This window comes from Rhinolophus sinicus, linkage group LG15 (assembly GCF_036562045.2).
Source record: "Rhinolophus sinicus isolate RSC01 linkage group LG15, ASM3656204v1, whole genome shotgun sequence".
Classification (NCBI taxonomy): Eukaryota; Metazoa; Chordata; class Mammalia; order Chiroptera; family Rhinolophidae; genus Rhinolophus; species Rhinolophus sinicus.
The window spans coordinates 25,736,458-25,759,649 of NC_133764.1; the positions used below are offsets into that span (position 1 = coordinate 25,736,458).

Below are 23,192 nucleotides of genomic sequence, written 5' to 3' on the forward strand. Positions count from 1 at the left end.
AATAACGTTTCATTATCTGGATGTACCACAATTTATTTATTTATTCATTCACCTACTAAAGGACATTTTGGTTGCTTCAAAGTTTTGGAAATTATACATAAAGCTACTTCAACATCCTTTTTTATTTTTATATCTCTATTTTCTAAAATAAATTTTTTTTTTTTTCAATTTGTAATGTTAAAAAAAATTCTTCCTTGAAGAAATGTGGAAAGCCTTAACTTAATATTTGATTTAGTTGACTGGAACTTTGAAATGTTAGATTGTTTTTTGAAATACTCTTGGCTTTAAAGAAGAAATGGAATTAGATCATTTGTGTTGAATGAGTTGTCATTGGGATGTCAAATAATGACAATAAAATAATAAACATAGATTACTTAGTGTGTTTGTGCTAAATCCTTATCAAGAACCGTCTCATTTATGTATGATCTTACTTAAATGTGGAATCTAAAAATACCTACTCATAGAAACAGAGAAGAGATGGGGGGAGGGATGGGTGAAGGTGACCAAAAGGTACATACTTCCAGTTATAAGATAAAAAGTTCTGAGGATGTAACGTACAGCATGGTGACTAGTGTTAACAACACTATTGTATTTTTGAAAAGGAGTACATCTTAAAAGTTCTCATCACAAGAAAAAAATTGTAACTATGAATTGATGGATATTAATTAAATTGATTGTGGAAATCATTTGGCAATATATACATATATCAAATCATTATGTTATGCTTTAAACTACTTACAGTGTTATAGGTCAATTATATCTCAATATCACTGGGGGGAAAATAATTATCTCATTTAATTCTCAAAGGAAAGGTGGAGCCCCAGGTCATGGGCTGGTTTTTTAATATATTAAGCTATACTGGTCTTCCATTAATTCTTCTCAACCAACTCTTATTTACTAACAAGAATTTAGAAAGGAGTAGGGGTGGGTTTTTAAGTGTATTTTCTACAATTTTGTCTATTTGATTTTTACTTCTTCTCTACTTCTACAGGTCCAGATTTTATGTCTCTTTGAAAAGCCAACTAAAATAAAATATTCTACATGTTCATCCACATAAATTATATTGTGGTCCTCACCATGTAGATTATTTGCAATGTTCAGTAAGTGACTTGCTGATGCAAGATTATTTTAACAATTCTTTGACATATAAATCCAGGGAAAGTAGTGTATATTAAATACACACGTTGTACAGATTTCTCAAGTAAGCAAAAATATTGAAAAACCAAATAGAAAAGACTCGCTTGAAGAAAATAGGAACAACAAGATACTTTGCTGAAGGGACCACGGATTGGTATAATCACTTAGAAAAACAGTTTGACGCTAGAGTAACTCTTGTACATATATACTTTTCAAGAATGTTCAGGGCATGCGTGTTTTATAGGTAATAGCCAAAAAACTAGAAACAACCCTAATGTCTATTAACAATTGAATGAATTACTAACTATAGTCACATATCAAAAATAATCTATAGCAATGCACAATAACATGGTTGAATCTTAAAAATAAATGTTGATTGAAAGAAGCCAGAAACAAAAGAATATATATGATTTTGTTTATATACAGAGAATTCAGAAGCAAGCAAAATAAACCATAGCATTTGGGGATGCATACTTATATTTAAAGGGTAAAAGCAAGGAAATATATATTGTAAGAACCAAATCAGTAATTACTTTGAAAGGAAAGGGATTATGATAGGGAAGGGAGTTGGTCAGGGTTTCTAAAGTCACTTACAATGTCTCTTTCTTGGTGGTTATATGAATGCTTGCTGTATGATTTGTTAATTTATATGTTTATGTTTTATGCACTTTTTTGTATGTGCTATATAGTAAAAAACATTTTAAAAAAGAGAAAAAACAAAGATTTTTTTAAAAATTGCTTTTTATTTAAAAACATAAGCAGATGTAATTTGGTTGTTTATATTCTTTGGTTGTCCTTCAGTCTCCAAATAAACATTGGAAGCATAAGATCAGCAACAGTTTAATGAAAACATAGCATTTACAGGATTCTCAAATGGGTACAATATAAAATCTGTCATTAAAAACTAGTAGATGATGCAAGGCAGAACACATTTTAATACTGGTACAATGGCAATAGCAGCTTTACAAATGTTTACCATAGGATTTCTATATCATTTTTTAAATGAACCTTTATTCCACAGGAATGATCTAATCATCAAATCATTTAAACTGATATAGTACAAAGTGTTTTATTAATATTATAAACATTATAAGTGCCCCATAAAACATTCTGTACAAATATTCAATTGCTTTAGTCTCAGTGATCATTCCCTTTATTCATACATAATATAAATATAGCTACACTGTTTCCCCCAAAATAAGACCTAGCCGGACAATCAGCTCTAATGTGTCTTTTGGAGCAAAAATTAATATAAGACCCGGTCTTATATTATATATAAGACCCGATCTTATAGTAAAATAAGACCATGTCTTATATTAATTTTTGCCCCAAAAGATGCATTAGAGCTGATTGTCCGGCTAGGTCTTATTTTTGGGGAAACATGGTAGCAGGTTTAAAAACAAAACTTACTAGAAGCACCTATGTTTCTTAACTTCATTATCCGTTTAATTATTATCCATAAATGTGCTGTAAACATAGATGTGGGTCTCATAAAAACAGACTGCTTTGCAGTCTGGTGATTTTTATAATACTATTTGGCATCTCAAAGCAATATTTATCTGTGGAAATATAGGCATTTCTGGGAAATTGCTAAAATAGCTTTTTAGCTTAAGCTAACCAAGGGATATTTCAAGGATGTCATCATCTACGTGGCTGCATCCTTTCAGGCTACAAAGTACACTGAAGACCTGAAACCCCTCGTTTCCTCTCCATGAAACACTGCTATCCTTATTCCTGGAACTGCAGTGGAGGTTACCAGCATCAAAGCTACTCCTGTGCCTTCAGTCACACTCACCCTAACGAGAGTTCCCCTTGCTCCAGGATACTAAGCACATTAGTGACGGATCCTGGCTGAAACTATAGTACTGGCCACTGCTAAGTAGACATGTCTGACAAACTGGGGGCTCCCAGAAATACTTGGCAACGTTGTAGGGGACTGACTGATAGGGCAGCCAAATGAAGTATAGGATGCCCAATTAAATTTAAATTCCAAGTCAACAATGAATAATTTTTGTATTATAAATATATCCCATGCAATATTTGGGACATACTTAAACTAAACAAATTATTCATTGTATCATGGGACATATTTATACTTAAATGTTATTTGTCGCTTATCTGAAATTCAAATTTGATTGGATGTCATGTATTTATATTTGCTAAATTTGGCAACCCTGGATTGGCAGGAAAGAATAAAAATCCAGTCAGGTGTGCATTATTACTATTATTGAGTTAATACAGTATTGAGGACAGGGAATCTGGTTCTACAAGTGAACCTACTATGGAACTTAGAGAATCCTTGGCAGTGCACTGTGGAAAATACAGGTCTCATGTTGAAGTCTTCATGAAGTTTATATTTAGCTGCATGCATGTGGCCAACAGACATCAAAATAACAAGCACCTTAGACTTCAGTGAGCCAGATATAGCCACCTACCTAAGACGCTAGAAATGATACATTTTAATTTTTAAGGTCATATTGGATCTTTTGCTTCTAATCCTTTTGGAAAATAGTTGGGTTTGGATGGAGAATGGTTTTACCTCTTAATTATTTATAGTGAACAGAAATCAAATCTGGAGGGCCTTTTTTATTGATCAAGTTTGTAGCACTTAATAAATGCATGAACTTTACAGGCGAAATACTTTTCTTTTCAATTACCCAAGAATACCCAAGATGAATGGGAACTAGGTTAGTACCTTAATGTCAAAACTGCACTTACAGAGTACAAATTAGAGTTATCTAGTTAAATCTGAACAACACTAAATTGGGTAATTCCAGGATAAAAATTGTTTTGGAGATTGTATTTTCTGTTCTATTTTCTTATTGATCATGCAAACTAGAAATATCCAAATACCCAATTTATACCACAGTATGTACAAGCTCCTTTAATTTAATTAATACTTTAATTCTTTATATGGAATTATATATTCATATAATTATTTATACATACCCTACTACATTAAAAAAATAAAAAAGGATTGGGGTGGATTTTATCTGTATATTTTATGGCCCATCAATCACATGGATTCAGGCAGAGTTGGCATCAGTTTTGTTCATCAAAGCCACTTGTAGAAAGTGGCAGAGTTTGAGTTGGGCTTCTAGGGTGAGCCAGCTATGAAAATAAAAACAAGGTTCTAGTTATAATGTGAATTATGTTCCTGTGGTCAACACAGCTCTCCTTCTTCCTCACTAACAGAACCCAGATTTTGTGCAAGGCATCAACGCATCCAGATTCTAAAATCTACTTTTCTACCCTTCCCTGATAATAATCAGAAGTTCCTGGATAGCGCCTGTTTAAAGAGATGAGGGGTAGCTTAGCCAATATACCCTTTGGTCCTTTGCCCTTCTCCTTATCTTGCCTAGAATGTAGACTGAGGCTTCAGCAAGTGTAGCCATTCTGCCCCATGATCAAAGCCACACACTCAGGACGGAAGAGCAGAGACGAGATGGTGAAACAGCTGTGTCACTTATGGGCTGCCTGCTTTTTAAAGAAATATGCAGGTAAGAAAAAGAAGCCCCCAGCTGGTTAAGCTACTGTAGTCAGTTTTCTGTTACCTGCAGCCAAAGGTAAAACCGAACTAATAGAGTTGCTTCAGAGTTAAAGGAAAAAGGAAGCCTAAGAACTAGGTCGGAAAAGTCATTCTATGTGTAACAGCAGCTTTTACTAGACATCCTCCTAATAAGTGGATATTAGGGAGCACAACATATAGCATAGGTCTTACCTGTGGTTTTTGATGTTGTTCAATATATGGTTTTATTAATTAGTTATTAATTATTGTAAATTTTATTAATTTATTTTCATTTCTTTCCAAGCTACCTAGCCCACTATAGTAGTTGTGGGGCTGGGACAAACAGAATCCTAGAACCGAACAAGGAAAGGAAGGGGCTTAGTCCTTCAGTGAGGCCTCTGCCCTCTGCCCCTGCCCTTCACAATCAGTGGTCACCAAGGAATGTGATCTGGGTATAGACTCCTATTGGAAGCTCCAAAAGGAGGAAAGAGGAATCTGGCCATACCCCCAAAGATGGCTGTATAGAGCTAAGGACCACGTTGAACTGGGAAGAGGGAAACCAAGCTGTCCTGCAAAAGGCACTGATGCTTAACGAGGGAACAAAGGGACGACAGTGTTGCGGTGGAACTGCCAGCAGTGGAGTCTGTGGTGTGTGTCTGCTGCCAGAGGGAGACAGAAATGTAAGCCTCATAGCCAAAAGGGCCAGCAGCCCTGTGTCCCAGCACTCTAGCTAGGGTGGCAGAAGGATGGCTGTTCTTCTCAGATCCAATAATAGAAGTGATCAGGGAGACGACCAAGACGAACAATATTTGGAAGAAATCACACAAAGTGAGCTGATGTCCTGGATTTTGATGTGTGAGTCATATATGTAGGTGGTAAAGAAAAAAGCCGCCAAGACCTTTTCCTATCAACTCTGCCTGATCTGACTCCTATCTATATATCCCTCCTTGTCTTTCACCCGTGTCAAAGTTGCTCTCTCTATTACAGCCCCACTGGCCACTTTTCGGTTCCTCTGATAGGCCCTGATCTCTCCCACCATGAGACCTTCTCACATGCTGCTCTTTTTGCCCGGAACCCTTTCCTCCCTGACATCCTTGGTGGGCCCACCCCCATACCCCATAGGTACTTTTCCTAATTAATGCCTATTCATCCTCCAAGTCTCACCTCAGCACTTTCTAGGAGATTTCTCCCTAAATTATTGAGGCTAGATCAAGTTCCTCTATCGGTTCCCACAGAACCCTGTTACTTTCCTTTACAACACTTACTTCGGTGTAAAATTATACAAATACGTGATTATTTGATTAACATCTATTTTCCCCACTAGACTGAAAACTCCAAGACAGTAGATCTGTGCCTGTTTTTGCTTACCACTATGTCCCTGGTACTCTAGCACATTGCCTGGCATATAGGAAGTGTTTACTAAATACTTAATAAAGGAATTTAAAAAACCAGACATTCATTGCTAAGTGGAGATGATAATGCTCACTATCTCACAGAATTTTATGAATCCTAAATATGAAAGTATATGGTGAAGCATAAAGTACCATTTAAAAATTATTATTATTAAGAAAGCTAAATAAATGATTTTGAAGACAAGAAACTACATTTTTTTTTTTTTCTAAAGGCTTACCTGAAACTTTCTCCTCAATGCTCGGGTCATTACTGGCGTGAGTCCAATTCCTGTTTCCATATTTTCTTTATTGGTAAGTGGGGTCCCACCTGGGCTCCTGCAAAGGTAATGAAAATATTAGAAACTGCACTTTATGCCAATTATCAAATAGATTTAGCATAAAGATAAGAGTGTATTTATTACCTTTCTACATCGACTTTTCTAAGTAGTTTCCGCAGATCTATCTGACTTTTACCAGGAGTACTGATAAAATAAAGACATAAAAGTTAGAGTTTACTAGATTTTATCATTTTTCACAAAGCAAAGCAGTCATTTTTATAGGCAACATCCTAGAAAGTAGTTCTATTTGGTACATTAAAAAATAGCAGTAGACGTTGATAGGAGCATGCGGTGACATAATCATCCTTACAAGCAATACTTTTTGACTTAGCAATTACATGTATAAGAATCCAACTCAGGGAAAAACTCAGCGATGCACATAGGTGAAGGACAAAGATGTTCACTGAAGAGTTATAGTTATTAAAACTCATAAACAACTAAATGTCTCAAAACAGGAGTTTATGTATGAAATTGACATATAACAAAACTGTATGTATTGAAGAAGTCAAAGTGATGGTTTAAACTATTTTTTAATATGATGGGGGAAAGCTCATGACACACGAAATGGGAAGAGCCATAAACTGTATCTACAATATGATTATACACAGGTATACACCCCACATTATATTTCCTTGATTCTAAGACATACTAGTTTACACATTTTATTATTTCGTAAATCTAGCTGCTTTAAAATTTTATTTAAATTGAGGCATAATTGACTAAAATTCTTGATATTGTTTCTTTTCTCCCCCAAAATCTGTTATTAAGTCAGTGGTATATCTATAATAAACAATAGAGTATATGCTTAGAAAAAGATCAGAACGATAAATAACAGTATGTTAATAGTAGCTATCTCCAATGACATGTTTATTTGGATGATTTTGGTTTTCTTCTTTAAACTTTTCTGTAGTTACCAATTTTTGTACAATGAGCATATATAACTTTAAATGTTAGGAATAGGCAAAAAAAATCATTCTTTTAAGTAGTGGTAAAGCATAACACTGTGCAATTCCTTACATTAAGACATTTGTGACTCGAGTTGATGACACTTTGGAGTTGGGCTTCAGGGTAACACGTTGCAAATCAGAGACCGTTACTAGTGGATTCCGGGCCTTTGGTGATGGAACAAGCTTTAATTGCAAAATGAGACATTATTAAAAATACATTAAAAATATCATTCAAAATGTAAATACGATAAAGCAATCAATATTTGACTGCTGAATATGTGTAAGCTATATCCACTATTCTACTCAACTTTTATTCCAAAGCTTCAAAGTATGTCTCTGCCTCTTCAGACTAATGGTTGGTAGATATAACTGCACATTTGGGATCCACACATTTTGTTGGATCCACAACTACATGAATAAGACATCAAATACTTACCTTGGAATGGCTTCTACACATAAGACTTATATTTTGTTTCCATAAAGAGACAAGTAGGTTAATGGCTAAAAGACTATGTGTATGGTCAGTGACATCTTACCTTCGTCCTTTCATCAAAACTCTGTGTTTTCTTTAATTTCACAGCCAGTAGGTCTTTCACTGTTATCTGCATGGGTCCATCTTTTTTTAGCGGTCTAGCCTTAAAATACATAGAGAGATTAGAGTTCAATTTGGAACCAGGATACCCTGTCAAATGCAAATCCAAATCTAGCTTTTTTTGTTGTTGTTGTTTTTTAAAGATTTTATTGGGGAAGGGGAAAAGGACTTTTATTGGGGAACAGTGTGTACTTCTAGGACTTTTTTCCAAGCCAAGTTGTTGTCCTTTCAATCTTAGTTGTGGATCTTAGTCAGCTCCAAGTCCAGTTGCCGTTGCTAGTTGCAGGGGGCGCAGCCCACCATCCCGAGTGGGACTTGAGGAATTGAACTGGCAACCTTGTGGTTGTTGAGAGGATGTGCTCCATCCAACTGAGCTATCCGGGAGCTCAGCGGCAGCTCAGCTCAAGGTGCCATGTTCAATCTTAGTTGCAGGGGGCAGAGCCCACCATCCCTTGTGGGACTCGAGGAATTGAACTAGCAACCTTGTGGTTGAGAGCCCACTAGGCCATGTGGGAATCAAACTGGCAGCCTTCGGAGTTAGGAGCATGGAGCTCTAATTGCCTAAGCCAACGGGTCGGCCCCCCAACTCTAGTTTTTAAGACTTGGATTTAAAAGTTAACTTTTATTTACCCTAGGAACCTATTAAATTCTTTACATCTACCAAGAATGATCCTGTTTTCAGTATCCATGGATGCTAAGGCTATTAAAAGTAGTCATTAAAAAGGTATGGTTTCGAGAATAAGAAATGGGCTCATTCCCTGCATCTTCCTCAGGAGTCATTATAGCAAGATAGAAGTTGAAGGAGTTCCTCAAATCAAAGTGAAGTTTTATGTGAACTACCTAAAAGGGTAGTCAGAGAGATTAGGGCAAATATAACAATAGGCTCTGGATTTAACTCAGCCATTTTAGAATAAATGTATCTACAGAGACAATTCAGCAGATTTTTAAACAGGGTCATGCCTATCTTACTGATTCACAAATATTCTGGTCCCGTTGGCAAATAAGTAAATCTAATGGAGACTGATTCTCCAGCCTAATGACATTCTACTTTAGGATCTGCCAACTGTTTTTATTCTGAGTTCACTCACTAAGCCATCTTCTGTTCATAATTTGGTTTCCTAGGGAGGTTTTCCACTCTACTAAGTTTTATTAATTTATCCTTAAAAAAAAAACACCCAAAAACCCAACAACTTTAATTCCTAAATCTAGCTTTCATTGAGTTTCCAGGGGACAGAGTTTTTACAAACACATTAACTAACATAATTACGCTACGTAAATCATAACAAAATATAGCATTTCTGTCAAAGCCTTTAGCCCAGCCTTACAAGGAGACCTAGCTTTACTACTCCAATACATACTGACCAAACCACACCTTTAGATTCTTTTTTTTTTTTTTTTTTACCTCAAGCGCTTTAGGGAGATTGGATTTTCTAATCAGCAAAGGAGCTATCAGAGGTGCAGGTGGGGGCAGAGGAGGAGGTGGAGGGGGTGGAGGTGGTGGAGGCGGTGGTGCAGGAGCTCGGAGATGGTCAGCGGGTGGCAGCAGCGTGGGAGGAAGTACAGCCCCGGATTCTCCAGCGGTGGTTAGAGCACAGGCAGGCACAAGACGAAGTTCACCGCTCCTGTAACACTTTTGACCGCAGCTTGGACAGGAAGAATGTTCTGAGAGAGCCTGAAACAAGACATTATTTTTGGCAAAGGAATAACAGATTAATCGGGTTCTTGCAGCTGAGAATCATTCAACAGCTACTGTGTGTTGACTGCTTTCTTGGCATGTATACCATGTGCTTCATAATATTTTCTCATTTCTCACAGGCTCCTCCATCCATCCTTTCAGTCACCCATGCATGTGTTTTAAGTGTGTTACATGCCAGGCCTTATGGATACAATGTGAGTACCTTTGTCACCTAAGGAGCTCACAGGCTGGTGAGGAAGACAGACATTAAACATACACAACTACACTCAAAACAAAACTACTAATAATTCAGTAAGAGCAATGAAGTGCGTAGTCTGAACATGAATAGTGAGAAGGCTGGTGAGTGACATTTAGCCATGATCTAAAGATGAATTGAGATTTACCAGGTGAAGGGAAATAAGGACTGGGGGAAGAGAGTTCCTAGCAGAGGGAAAAATACTTAATGCAGCCAAGAATATAGTATATTCAAAGAGCTGATAAACAGGCCAAGGGGCTAGAACGTGACTGTCTGGACTGAATTGTGTACCCCCACCCCCAAATCATATGTTGAAGTTTTAACCCCCAGTACCTCAGGATGTATTTGGAGATTGGGTCTTTTCAGAGGGATTAATTTAAAATAAGGCTGTCAGGGTGGGCTCTAATCCAGTCTGACTGGTGTCCTTATAAAAAAAGGAAGTTTGAACACATAGAAGAGACACCAGGGATGGGCATGCACAGAGAAAAGACAACTTGAAGACCCAGTGAAAACGCAAGCCAAGGAGAGAGGCCTCAGAAAAAAACAAACCCTGCCAGTCCCTGGGTCTGACTTCTAGCCTCCAGAACGCTGAGAAAATAAATTTCTGCTGTAGAAGCTACCCAGTCCATGTTACTTTGTTATGGCAGCCCTAGGAAATGAACACAAAAAAATCCCCCATGCAGTAAGATGGCGTATTAGTTTCCTGTGGCTGCTATAACACATTATCACAAACATGGTGGTTTAAAATCAAAATTCATTTTTTCACTGCTGTAGCCCAGAAGTCCAAAATCAAGGTGTCAGCAGGGCTCCAGAGAAGAATCTGTTCCTTGCCTCTTCTAGCTTCTGGTAGCTATTGGCATTACTACTTGGAGGCTGCATCATTCCAGTCTCTGCCTCTGTGATCCCACTGCTCCTCCTTTTCTGTGTGTTCTGCTCTGTGTGCTTCTTGTGTAAAGACATTTGCCATTGGAGTTAGGGTCCACTCAGATAACACCGGATGATCTCCTCATCTCAGAATCCTTAATTTTATCTGTAAAGACCTGTTTCTCCCAATACAGTAATATTTACAAGTTCCACGGATTACGACTTGGATAGATCTTTTTGCAGGCCATCATTCAGCCCACTACAGATGGTATCATTCCTATTTTATAGATGATGAAACTGAGGCCTAGAGGAGTGAGGTGATTTGTCTCTCCTCCTCTGGCTAGTTCACATTGAGGTACAAATTCTGGGAATATGGATGTAATCCCAGAAGCTTCGCTGTAAACCAATGGGCACAATATTTATTCTTTGAGTTTTGGATGTTGAGAATAGGAGCCTTGCTTAGGAGAGTTTGGAGATTCACACTTTTTTTTCTGCCTCTATCAGTCATGAAAATAAAAACACCCTGAGTATTTCAAAGAGTGGGAATATAATGTAGGTGGTTGGATCCACTGTTGATGGAAGAGTTGAGAAGCACACAGGGGAGAGTGAGGCAGTCCAAAGATTAGCAACGGCAGAAAGCCACAAATACCCTGAGGCTGGAAGAACAAGGGAAGAGCAGTCGAACCAGATCTCTGGAGCTAGGTTAACTCAGAGAATCAAGAAACATGGTAGACTTACTTTGTGGGAGCTGGAGTCAGGAAGATAAATACAACTATTGCTGGAGAAATTGTCCAACACAGAGAATGACATCCCTGTCTTCTCCCATCCTCTAATCTCTCATCAGTGTCTCCCATTAGCAAAGCACAACCAGGAGCCAGGTGACATGGAGCTTGGGAAATACAGCCTGCAGGGGTCAGCACCCCTGCAATATGGAACAGAGCCTCTAAATTTTAAGGAGTAGATCTGAGGACAAACAGGTCTAGGAGTAGCATTTGCCTATAGCCATTCCTGCTTCTGGTAGAAGCACATTGAAATTCCTATGGAGGACAACCCTTCCCCTCTGCACCGAATTCCATATTTGTGTTTTATTTGACAATACCAACCTTTAGTGCTTCCTGGAGCTTATGTAATTCACTTTCCAAAATGCAAAACCGTTGTTTTAGACTATGAAGTTCTCGGTGGCAGAAACGGGATGGAAAGATGGTGACTTTCAGTACTTCTAAGCTCTGCAATTCAAAAACACACAAGCCTGACTCTGAGGAGCAATATGATGATAAGGACAAGAAAAAAGGATAAGAAAGTGTTTTGATGTATGTTTTATAGAAACAAAGGCAGACATGACCCCATAACTTCATTTTATCTGAGCTTAGTCTGCGTGCTGTGCTGAGTTGAAGGCATACATATGTGAACACACACACACATCCTGTATTGTTGAAAACATCTATGTCAAACCCATACCTGGGCTATGCAGTTCTGACACCAGTTGCATATGGACCATATTCGATTTGTCCAAACTTTTACTGCATCTTTGATACTAGGAAATTTGAAGTTCCAGGATGATCTTAGCCAGCTTCTGCTAAGGGATGTATCTGTTGAAGGAATAACCACTCTGAAAGAAAAACAAAACAAAATAAATCTAAAACTATTGAGTGGAATAGCCTCTAATTAAACAAGCTAGTTTTATAGCATGAGTTAGGAACAGAGACTACTTAAAGCCAAATTCTTCATTAAACTCTAGATTTCTGGGATTCACTTAAGCAACAAATATTTGTTGAGTAAATAAATAGTGATAAATTAAATAAAATAAACAAAATAGTAAATAAATAGGCATCAGGGATTCAATAATGAACAAAACAGACAAAGACCTTGCCCTCATGAAATTTACAGTCTCATGGAAGAAAGGTAACTATAACTAACTGACCAACTAACTAACGAATTAACTAACTAACTAACTAACATACATACATATATGGGTTGCTAGTGAATAAATGCTAAGGAGAAAAAGATAAAGCAAGAGAGGAAGAATGTGAAATGTTGGGTGGAGGTGAAATTTTAGATAGGGTAGCCAGGAAAAGTCTCCCTGAGAAGGTCACTTTTGAGAAAAAAACCTAAAGGAAGTAAAGAAGCTAGCAGTGCAAATATCTGTGAAAAAAGTGTTCCAGGCAGGGGCAATACTAAGTGCAAAGGCCCCAGGTGGAAGCTCATCTGAGGAATGAATGGCAAGGAAGCCAGGATGACTTGGCTGGAGAAACTGAAGGGAAGATAAATAATGTCAGAGTCAGATCATACCAAAAACTTCAATTTCTACTCAGAGAGAGGAAGACATTGAAGAATTTTAAGCAGAGGAGCAATATGACATTATTTGAATAGCCTTGGTCCTGCTGCTGCTGTGCTGAAATATACTACAGAGGAGGCCAGGGCAGGAGCAGGAAGACCAGTTAGGGGGCTTTCTCAATATTCAGGGGAGATAGAGTCAATGGTGACATCATGATTACTGCTTTTTGAGGGACTGTTTGTTTTAATTTTTTTCCTGTAAAAAGAGCAATAACAACAAAATGTATAAAGTATGTTATTGTGACAGCTAGAACCTTTGGATTCCTAGAACTTAAGAGTTCCAGAGAATAGGTGACCAAACTTTACCAAAACTGAGATTTAAATTCTAGTCTTATACCTCTCTTTCATAATGTAGGTACCAAATTTATGAGATTAAATTGACTAGGAAAAGTGAAACTACTATGCACTTCCAACACAATTCCTTGATTTTCACTTCGTTAGAACTCTTAAACTATGGTTGCCACACAAAATTCAGGATGTTCAGTTAAAATTTAATTTCTGATAAAGGATGAATCATTTTTAGAATATGTATTGCAAATGTTGTGTGGAATAATACTAAAGAAATATTCATTGTTTATCTGAAATTCAAATTTAACTGGGCATTCTATATTTTCATTTGCTAACACCTAGTAACTTTTCCCTGAACTGATGGGATTTTTAATATTTTCTCTGTTCCACATTATGCCTTACCTTTCTGGTGAGGGTGGTGGAGGGGGAGGTGTAATTAGCTTGGACTGAAAGTGAGAGGCTTCTTTTTTTTTGAATAATCTTTTTGCTTTGGCCTTTAGCTTTCTTCTTCGTTGCTTGAACTTGGGCATGATTTCTGTAGAAAAAATTTTTTTTACAATTTTTATTGAAGAATAATATATATAGATAGAAAAGTGCACAAATCTTGAATGTATAGTTCAATGAATTATCACAAAGTGAACACACCCTTACAACTTCCACCTTGGTTAGGAAATAGGTCACTACAAGCGTCCCAGAAGTATGCTGAAACGGAGAAAAACTTAAACCCAGATTTAAACTATCTCTAGAGAGACCTTGGCTTTGGCATTATATCACTGTCTAATTTAAAAAAAATTTTAAAAATTAGTTTCATGTGTCTAATTTTGTTTTCATTGACTTGATTTTCTTCATGAAGTCAAATGAATTTCCCTTTCTTTATAACAGAAAATGGCTATCATTGGGTAATGGTGTGTGATTAAAAGAAATTTTCTTTGCCAGTAACATTTACTGAGCATCCACTGTAATAGGTGGAGTTGTAGTGGAAGAAAGAAAATGAACCATTTATCAAATGCCCATTTACTATTAGGCACCTTCCAATACGTTTCTCAGTGAATCCTCACTATCCTGCAAGATATTATCTCTGAGGAAGAGGGTTTTTATTCCTATTTTTACATAAGATTAAACTGAGGCTTAGAGAGAGTAGATGATTTGCCCAATGTAATACAATAAAGTATTAAGTCCAGATCTGTAAGTCTCCAAAAACCCATGTTCTTCCTAATATAGTGTGGTGCAATAGTAGATTAATAGGCGACATACAATGAAATAACCATTACCCCAAATCTAAACAAATGGGTGTTTCAAAACATTTATTTTAAAGCATGTTTTAAAAACTCTCTAGTATATATTTTAATACAGATCCTTTTCTGAAGAAAATTAAGTTAGAGCTAGCTTGAAGTCAAGTTCTAGAGGCCCTCCCTGTTTTTAGCTGTTGCTGCCTGAGAACAAAGATGTCATTCTTCAAGTAGCAGAACTAAAAAATGGTCTCAAGGGCTGGGCCTCCTTCCCTTTACACATACATTAGAATAGGAACAACTGGCCTTTAAATTATACATTCATTCCACTTTTGTTCACCTAGTAACTTTCCAGCACTTGGTATGCTGCTCTAGCCTTGCTCAGCTCTCAGATTCCACTGGCTAAAGAACCTACCTCCACCACTGTGAGCTGTAAAAACTGTGAAGTGGCTTAGTTAGTTCTAAAAGCTCAGGACTTGCAGAGGGTACCCCTAATGGCAATGTGTGATAGTGCATAAATCAACAGCCCTACTAGGAGTAGAGGTTCTTCACAGCCCCTCACTGAACTAATTGCCAGGCCTCAAATTAATAGAGCCTTTTCCTTAGTTGTTCTTAGAGGCTTGGGAGACACACCAAAAAACAGTTGACTTCAACTTCATTACATCACTTTTTCTTCCTGCTGAAATAATGAAGGAAGGCCAAGCAGGAATGATGAAATACAAGGGATGTCTAAATAATTTACTCATTTAGAAAAAAAAAAAAAGCAAAATAAAAATACTGTGAATAAAGATATTTAGGAAAGAATTGGAGGAAGCAGCAATCTTGTGATTGCCTGGGAAAAAAAAGGTTAGATAAACCTCCAAACCCATGTCCATGACCTTCTATGGAGAAATGTCACTGGAAAACTCTATCCAGGGCCCATAGTTCACTGGTTGGGGTCCCTAAAATCCAAGACTTCCATGGGAACCTCCCCATTCCTTGTCTTCCATCCGCCTCCTTGCGGCTTTCCCCACTTTGGTTCTCTCTCTCCCCCTGATGTGTTTTGTTAGAGATCAAACTGACATAGAGTGGCTCCTGCTTCCCTTTCCCCCTATATTCATCTGTCTCTAAGTTATGAAGATGAACTTTAGAAAGGAGCTGGAATTCCGGTTGAGCTTGGTGGATTGACTCTATACCTTTATCTCCACTCCAATGGTATACTGGGATTGGCAACTGCTACATTTTCAGGAAGTCTGAAAGTCAGTTAACACATCCACTATGAAAATTAAATTATATAAACTTACAATTAGATAATTTACATTTAAAAGGTAATCAGTAAAACTCATCACTTCCTAATGATTTTATAATTATGTATGCTTTTGAGGTTGTTTACTGCATTATATCTATATAGTGAAAATGCTATATATAGAATGCTGTGTAACTGCTCAATTCTTTCCAACTCCCCATTCAGTGACTTCATGTTGGAAACTTAAAATTGGCCATGCTGGGAGTATTTACACCACAAATATTATAAAACACTACAAATTAGAGCTTGACTTATTATTTTGTTGATTGTTAAGAAAGTGAGGAAGATGTTAATAATACAGATTAAACTTAAAAGAGTGTCCTCTCTGTAGTTGTTACATTGTGAACCAGCACAAAAAATCGAGGCATATTATTCTAGTATTTGAAAACTATTATCTGATTCATCAAAGAAGTTCCTTACATAACTAAAGTGGCATTCCAACATAAATATTTGTGTATTGCTTTTGACTTACTCTATTGAGTAAATGAAAATATCAACCAACATTCATATCAAGACTACACTTGTTCATAAATTGCAACCATAGGTTGACTACAGATACAAGAAGTCTGCAAAAATCAACAATAGCATTCTATGAGAATCAATTAGTTATATAAAAATGTATAAGAAAGAGTACTATATGTTTTATTATTGTATATAGTAATCATAACATATTACCTTATATCACTAAATTTATATTAAAATTATGCATATATTTATTAAACATTTATTAGCACACTACTACTCTACGCCCTTCTAAAATATCATGAAAAAGGCAATAAAGGAATAAAAAAGGCATAAACCCACAGGACAAAGAATGGGAGCAGAGACTACAGTTGATGATATATGGCAACTAAATTATGGAAAAGGGAAAGCAGATGGATGAGTGGTAACTGACTCAGAGTAGAGGAAAGCTGAGGCTTGGCTGCCTGTGGGAGGGGAGCTATTAGGTTGGTGCAAAAGTAACTACGGTTTAAAAGATTAAAAATAATTGCAAAAACCGCAATGACTTTTGCATCAAACTAATAATGGGAAGCCAACAGGAAGCAAGGCAATTCCCAGAACTCTGAGAAGATTCAGGCCTTGAAGGCACCCAGCACCTCTGAAGGTTTTGGGTAGGGCTAACATAGGATTGATTAAAAGCTGTTATAAGGGGTGGATAGGCCTCTGAAGTCTGTCCTCCAGTCCTGGCAGCCAGGCAACTGCCTGGCTTTCACATCCTCTCCAGTAAAGACAGTCAGGTTTATTTTCTGGAGAAGTTGAACCATAGAGGTGCTGAATTCTGGGCCACCAGGCATATGTAGCAGGATCATGTGTGTATCACCATATACAAGATAGGGGACTGCAAAGTGAGACTTTCAATCTTCTTCAGCTCAGCTCCCAGAACACAGGCTACCAGGTTTAATTCCCTGCCTCAAACCCCCACACCCCTCATTCCCCCACGCAGGAGACCAGAAGATTCCTATCTAGGGAAATTGGCTGGCCCAAGAAAAAAGACCTACAAATACTGACATTTGGGGTTCCCTCCAAAGTAGCAAGTCCTTGAGCAATTACCACTGATGTGCCCACAGTTTGCTAGTATCTATCTCCCCTACTTCGAGCTTCCAAATCATCTCTTTGTGCCTTCCTTTGACACATACCAGCCAAAGATCAGCCATTTTAGGAAAGTCTCTAACGTGAAAGACAGAGACCACAAATAAACAGAAAAAAAAAAAAAAAAACATTTCCATTTTAAAGGAAATGGAAAGATGCAGGAAGCAGAAGAAAACTTAAGAAAAAAAACATAAATATCTTCAGAAAATTAGATATTGCATTCAGGAAACAAGAAGGATGAGAAAAAGCTTTTAAAAATTAAAAATAGCAGCAATTTTAAAAATGTCATAGAACATTTGGAAGATAAAAGTTTTAGGAGGGAACAGAGAAAATGGAGACTTTTATCAAATAAACAACACAAAAATATTCCCTAGAACTGAAGGACTTGAATTTCCAGATTGAAATGGTCCACTCAGTATAATGAATAAGAGAAGATTCATGTTGAGGCACGCCATCATATAAGAACAATAAAAATAAAGGGATTCTGAAAGCTTCCAGAGAAAAAAAACAGTCTAGATATCGAGGACTGAGAATAGAATGGCATCAGACTTCAACAGCAATACCGGAATTCTGAAGGAAAATGTTTTCCATCCTAGAATCCTATACCTGGCCAAACTTTCAGTCAAGTGTAAAGAGAATTCAGATAAATAATGGGAATTTCCAGGGTAATGGTGACCACAAGTCCCGGGAAGACAGCTTTGAAACAGGCCTAGGGCAGGGGTCAGCAAACATTTTCTGTAAAGGGCCAGATAATAAATATTTTAGGCTTTGTAAGCCATCTGATTTCTGTTAAGACCACTCAACCCTGCCTCTGTAGCATCAAAACAGCCATAGACAATACTTAAATCAGTGCAGCTATGTTCTCGTTTTTTTTATGGCCACTGAAATCTGAATTTCATATAATTTTCATGTGTCACAAAATATTGATCTTCTTTTGATTTTTTTCAACGATTACAAATTGTAAAACCATTCTTAGCTCATAAGATGTATAAAAACAGTAGTTTGCTGACCCCTGGCTTAGAGCACATACTGCTAGTGAAGTGAGCAAGAGTGACAGAGGGTTTCAGCAACAATGTCTCTAAGGAAAAAAAGAAAACAGATAAATTACCTAATGAGTTTGACCATTCAAGCAGAGTTGACTTTTTTTTTTGTAAAGTTGGGGCCAAATGAGTGACAGGTGCTTAAAAAAGTAAGTATATAAAAATGGATGGGAAAAAAGTTGTACAAGAAATATAATCATAGTAACATTATATGTTCTGTTGTTACACAATATTTAATAGTATAAACAGTGAATGTTTATTTAACCAAAAATGATGATATAGGTATATTGGGAAGACAGAAGGAGAGAAAGTAGAAATCAGTAGTTATCTATTTTATATAGTGTCTAAATTTGAAACAAACTAAAAAAGAAATAGTATTATAAGCATGTCATGTCGAAACATGGAGGAAATAATTTCAAGAGTGGATAAGTGTTGCCTTTGGCAAGTGGGAGTCAGGATTATAAGGAGGTGATTCAGAGGACTGCCATTTTTTGTTTTGTTTCTAACGATAATAAGCCTTGACAGTTAACCTTTGGTATGTATTATTAGCTTGAAAAACAGAATACTGCCTTTTTGAAATTGGGCCATCTCTTTCTAGCTCTTTCCTGGTGGTTGTTCTAGTTCTAGTGCCCATGCATTCAAATTTGTAGAGTTCTACACAAGCAGATGCATGTCATTTTGGAGATCATTTTCAATCAAAAAAAATCTAAGAACTAAATCATATTTCTCCTCTCCTGTGTGTGTGTGGGTGTGTGTGTGTGTGTGTGTGTGTGAAAGAGAGAGAGAGAGAGAGAGAGAGAGACCTGGGCATTGTCATTTTATCTAATAGCCTTCTAATTAATACAGTAATTAGCATATGCAGAGAATTTAAAGAATATATAACATCAGTCAGGGTAGAAAGATGCAGTCTGAGATAATTCTTAGATTAATGTTCCATTCAAAACTAGTCACAGGTCTTTCAAAAATTAAAGGTCATTAATTCCTGCCTGAAACAGGACAGTGGATTCAGCAAGCTAAGGTTTGTTTTATTATCATTGCTTTATTAAAAGCGTTAGATACTCTGCAGAGGACAACTGTCCAGTTGAAAGAGTATATAGCAGTCCTCCTTGAGGTTAAAACACATATACTTGTCTCCTTTCCAAAAGAATAATGAGACACACAAATTCTTTTTCAGACATACAAATTCTTGGGTTAGGTGGGATTCTAATTGCTAATACTAGATAGAAGCTCATGATTACTTGAAGTATTTTTCCTGTTTTTTAAATTTCCTTCCTTGTTTTGAAAAGATCTTAAGGCCAATTAAAAAAACGCTGTACCATAACATGATTACAAAAAGGTTAAAAAAAAAAAGGTAAGTAAGGAAATGAGGATAGAACAGTATAAAATATATTATAGATAACACTTATATACATATATTCATATACATGAATAAGAAATATTCCTCTGATAATTCATGCTATCTCTTCTCCTTACCATCCTTCCCCTTTCTGTCCTTTAACTTCAGTTGCCTTTGCCATCTTTCTCCTGGGCTTTCCCCTGTTTTTGTCTTTTGCTATAGTCTATTTGCCCCTACTCTTCTTATTTTGAAAAAAAAAAAACTTTTCCCCCCTTCTTCCGAAAATTTTTAAACCTTTAGAAAACTTACAAGAATAATATAGTAAACACTTATATATCATTCACTTGGATTCACCAATTGCTATCTGTTATCTCTCTGTATGGGTGTGTGTGTAAAATATATAATGTGCATTATACATAATATTTAAAATATATAACATATGAAATACATTATATAATTATATATTTATATAAATTTGGTTTATCCCACTGGGTACCTTTTATATATCATACGATATATATACACACCCCTCTACAGAAAGGTAACAATTGGTGAATCTAGGTGAGTGATATATGAATGTTTATATATATGTACACACACGTAAGTTTATGTTTTTGGTTGAGCAGAGTTAGTTGTAAACATCATGATACTTCACTCCTAGATACTTTAGCTTGAATTTACTAACATGGACATGGACATTCTCCTACAAAACCACAATCATAATCAGGAAATTTAACCTTGATGTTATCTAATAAACAGTCCCTATTCAAATTACCCCAATCATTTCAATAATATCCTTCATAGCTGCTTCCTTTCCCTTTCCACATTGCATCTAACTGTAGTGTCTCTTAACAATTCATAATAGTTCCCCAGCATTTTTATATAAGTATTTGCCTGTCTTCATATTTATACTTCTGAAGAGTCCAGGACAGTTGTTTTGGAAAACGTTCCTCAGCTTGGGTTTATCTCAGTGTTCCTCCAGTGATCCTCCTGCCTTCAGTCTTTCTCCTTGTCGATTCAGTTTCTATACTATTACTAGAGTTAGTTTTTTAAAACAAAAATATGATCCTGATATTCCCTTGCTTGAAAGTATTTGAAGGTTCCATATCACCCACTGAATACACCAAATTCCTTAGCACACCTTTCAAAGCTTTTCACAATTTAGCTCTAATGGCCCTTTGCAGCCTCATCTTTTTTAGTGACTAGCAGTTTGTACTTCAGGTATACCAAACACCAAATACTTTCTATAGTGTTATCAGCCTTTGCCCCTGCTTAGGGTTATCTTCTTCCTGGTCAACTTATTTTGCCTTCAAGAAACTGTCACTTTTTCTCACAGATACTTATTGAGTGTTTATAATCCACTATGTACTATGGTAGGTGCTGGGATACAATTCTGAACAAGACTAACATAGTCACTGTCCTTATAGAATTTATACTGGCTGAAATGTCATCTCAGTTGAGCTTCTATAGCACTTCATGTGTGTTGTGTACCCCTTGAGCTGGCTCTGACTTTGGGCAACCCTGTGAATGACTGATGTCCACATGTCCTGTTTTCAACAGCCCTGAACAGCTCCAATAGACTCATGCCAGTGGCTTATTTTTTGGAGTCAATCCATCTCATATTTGGTCTTCCTCTATTTCTGCTGCTTTCTATTTTTCTCAGCATTATTGTCTTTTCCAAAGAACCCTGCCTTCTCATGATGTACTCGAAATAGGACCACTTTAGTTTGGTCATTTTTGCCTCCAGTGATGTTTCAGGTTTCATTTGCTCTAGAATCCTTCTTTTGCTTGCATGTTCGTCACTGAACTGGATTACGAGCTTTTCAAGGGTTAGGATAAATTTTATTCATCTTTGTTTCCCCAGGACCTAAAGTATATCAGGTACTAAATAATGTTTCATTCACTAAATGATTAAAAGAAATGATTCCTGTTAAGTGTTAGATAGCAAGTGTTCTCTCTTTTAGTTAACAAATATGCTTTAATACAATTAAATTCTGGAAAATCTCTTGGTGAGGGAGATTTTCAGCTCTTCAAATCATACCACACCTTCATATAGTTAAAAGATGGGTCTAACCCTATTTTCAGTAGGGAGATGCAATAAATAATAAAGTAAGAATTACAATCTTCTGCCAGAGTTGGCACTGTTTCTTCTATTAAAACTCCACCCTGTGATATGAAAAGAGCTTTTGGTCAGGGGGCACCTCCAAAGCTGTGGCAACAAAGGAAATGACAATTGCATTGCATTTCTATCCTCCTAAAATACATTTTTATGGCGGTTTCTTACACTTTCCCATAAACAGCTTTCAGTCAATTTATGTTTCCATTAACAGTTCAATTGATTCTTGAACATCCATAGGGCTATTTCCGGTACTTGATTATAATTAATTTTACGTTTTATGCTGTGCAGTATTGCTTTTTTAGTTCCTGGCTCTTTTATTCTAAAGAGATCGCAGCTCCCTAAAGCCTAGTCTAGCACATAGTAAACAGGGCACACTTCTTAAATTGACACTCTCCAGAACTTCGGACGACATTAAGACTACATCAAGGAACACAGTAATACCCCTTTCAAGAAATGAAGGTTCTCGAACTTTAATGTGCATAAGAATCACCAAGGGGATGTTGTTGAAATGCATATTCTGATTAAGTAGGTCTGGGTGGAGCCCGATAATTTGTTTTTTAACAAGCGCCCAAGTAATTCAGATGCCGTGGTCTGTGGACCACACATTGAGTAGCAAAAACATAAAGGCAAAAGGAAGGCATATGCTTTGCTCCAAAACATATTTTGCAGAGTGTTAATTAAATAGAAGTATGGTTGGGGCGCAATCGGGCCGACCACTTCTTACCCAGCCTCAAACCTCCTCTTCCCCGTTCCATCTCCACCCCCGAGTCCCGCCAAAGTCCCCACCTCCGTAAACCGTAAGAACACAAGCAGCAACAGGCCCAGCTACGGAAAACGCGAGCCCACGTAACAAAGCAAGATATTCCTGCACTTACTAGTCTAAGAGCCCAGGGATTAGATGTCGTCTAGGCAGTAGCCTCGCCCTCTCCATGAAGAAAAATTCAAAATTAAAACCTTATCGTGGAGGGACCAATCATAGACATGCTCTCTCCAGGATTCGTTCTCCCTGAAGCGTAGGAGCACAGAATGGCTTGTGATTGGCTGAGACAGCATCAGGCTCCGGCCAATCAGAGTTGAGGAGCTTCTGTGAATAAGGGGAAAGGTTGGAGCGAAGGGGAGGGGAAGCCGGAGAGGAAAGGAGGTGTGTCAGTTCCCCTGTGCTGTTTATGGAAGCCTTAGCGTAATTGGGTGGCTCGTCTTCCGATTGCACCAATCGCAATGTTCTCTATTGAGTCCTAACTATGAAATTGAAAGTAGAGTTGA

At 37.0% G+C, this 23,192-nt stretch overlaps 1 protein-coding gene across 1 annotated transcript; it reads right to left on the minus strand.

Moving 5' to 3' along the window:
• Nucleotides 1-1,964: 1,964 nt before the first annotated feature.
• PRR11 (proline rich 11) lies at nucleotides 1,965-22,938 on the minus strand. The gene is made up of 10 exons (XM_019736315.2): nucleotides 22,805-22,938; nucleotides 13,733-13,865; nucleotides 12,167-12,317; nucleotides 11,812-11,934; nucleotides 9,316-9,585; nucleotides 7,858-7,956; nucleotides 7,392-7,504; nucleotides 6,459-6,518; nucleotides 6,276-6,372; nucleotides 1,965-4,248 (listed from the first exon to the last, which is right to left on the minus strand). Exons 2-10 carry the CDS (start codon nucleotides 13,858-13,860, stop codon nucleotides 4,180-4,182), a joined length of 1,110 nt encoding a protein of 369 aa, XP_019591874.2. The 5' UTR covers nucleotides 13,861-13,865; nucleotides 22,805-22,938; the 3' UTR covers nucleotides 1,965-4,179.
• Nucleotides 22,939-23,192: the final 254 nt, after the last annotated feature.

What these genes read in the sequence shown, in the direction of transcription:
- PRR11 (XM_019736315.2), bottom strand. Translation starts at nt 13,860, where the DNA reads ATGCCCAAGTTCAAGCAACGAAGAAGAAAGCTAAAGGCCAAAGCAAAA. An exon ending in CGAGTCACAAATGTCTTAAT is followed by an intron (nt 6,519 to 7,391) that starts GTAAGGAATTGC and finishes TTATTTTATCAG; the next exon opens with TACTCCTGGTAAAAGTCAGA. An exon ending in AGAAAAGTCGATGTAGAAAG is followed by an intron (nt 6,373 to 6,458) that starts GTAATAAATACA and finishes TTACCTTTGCAG; the next exon opens with GAGCCCAGGTGGGACCCCAC.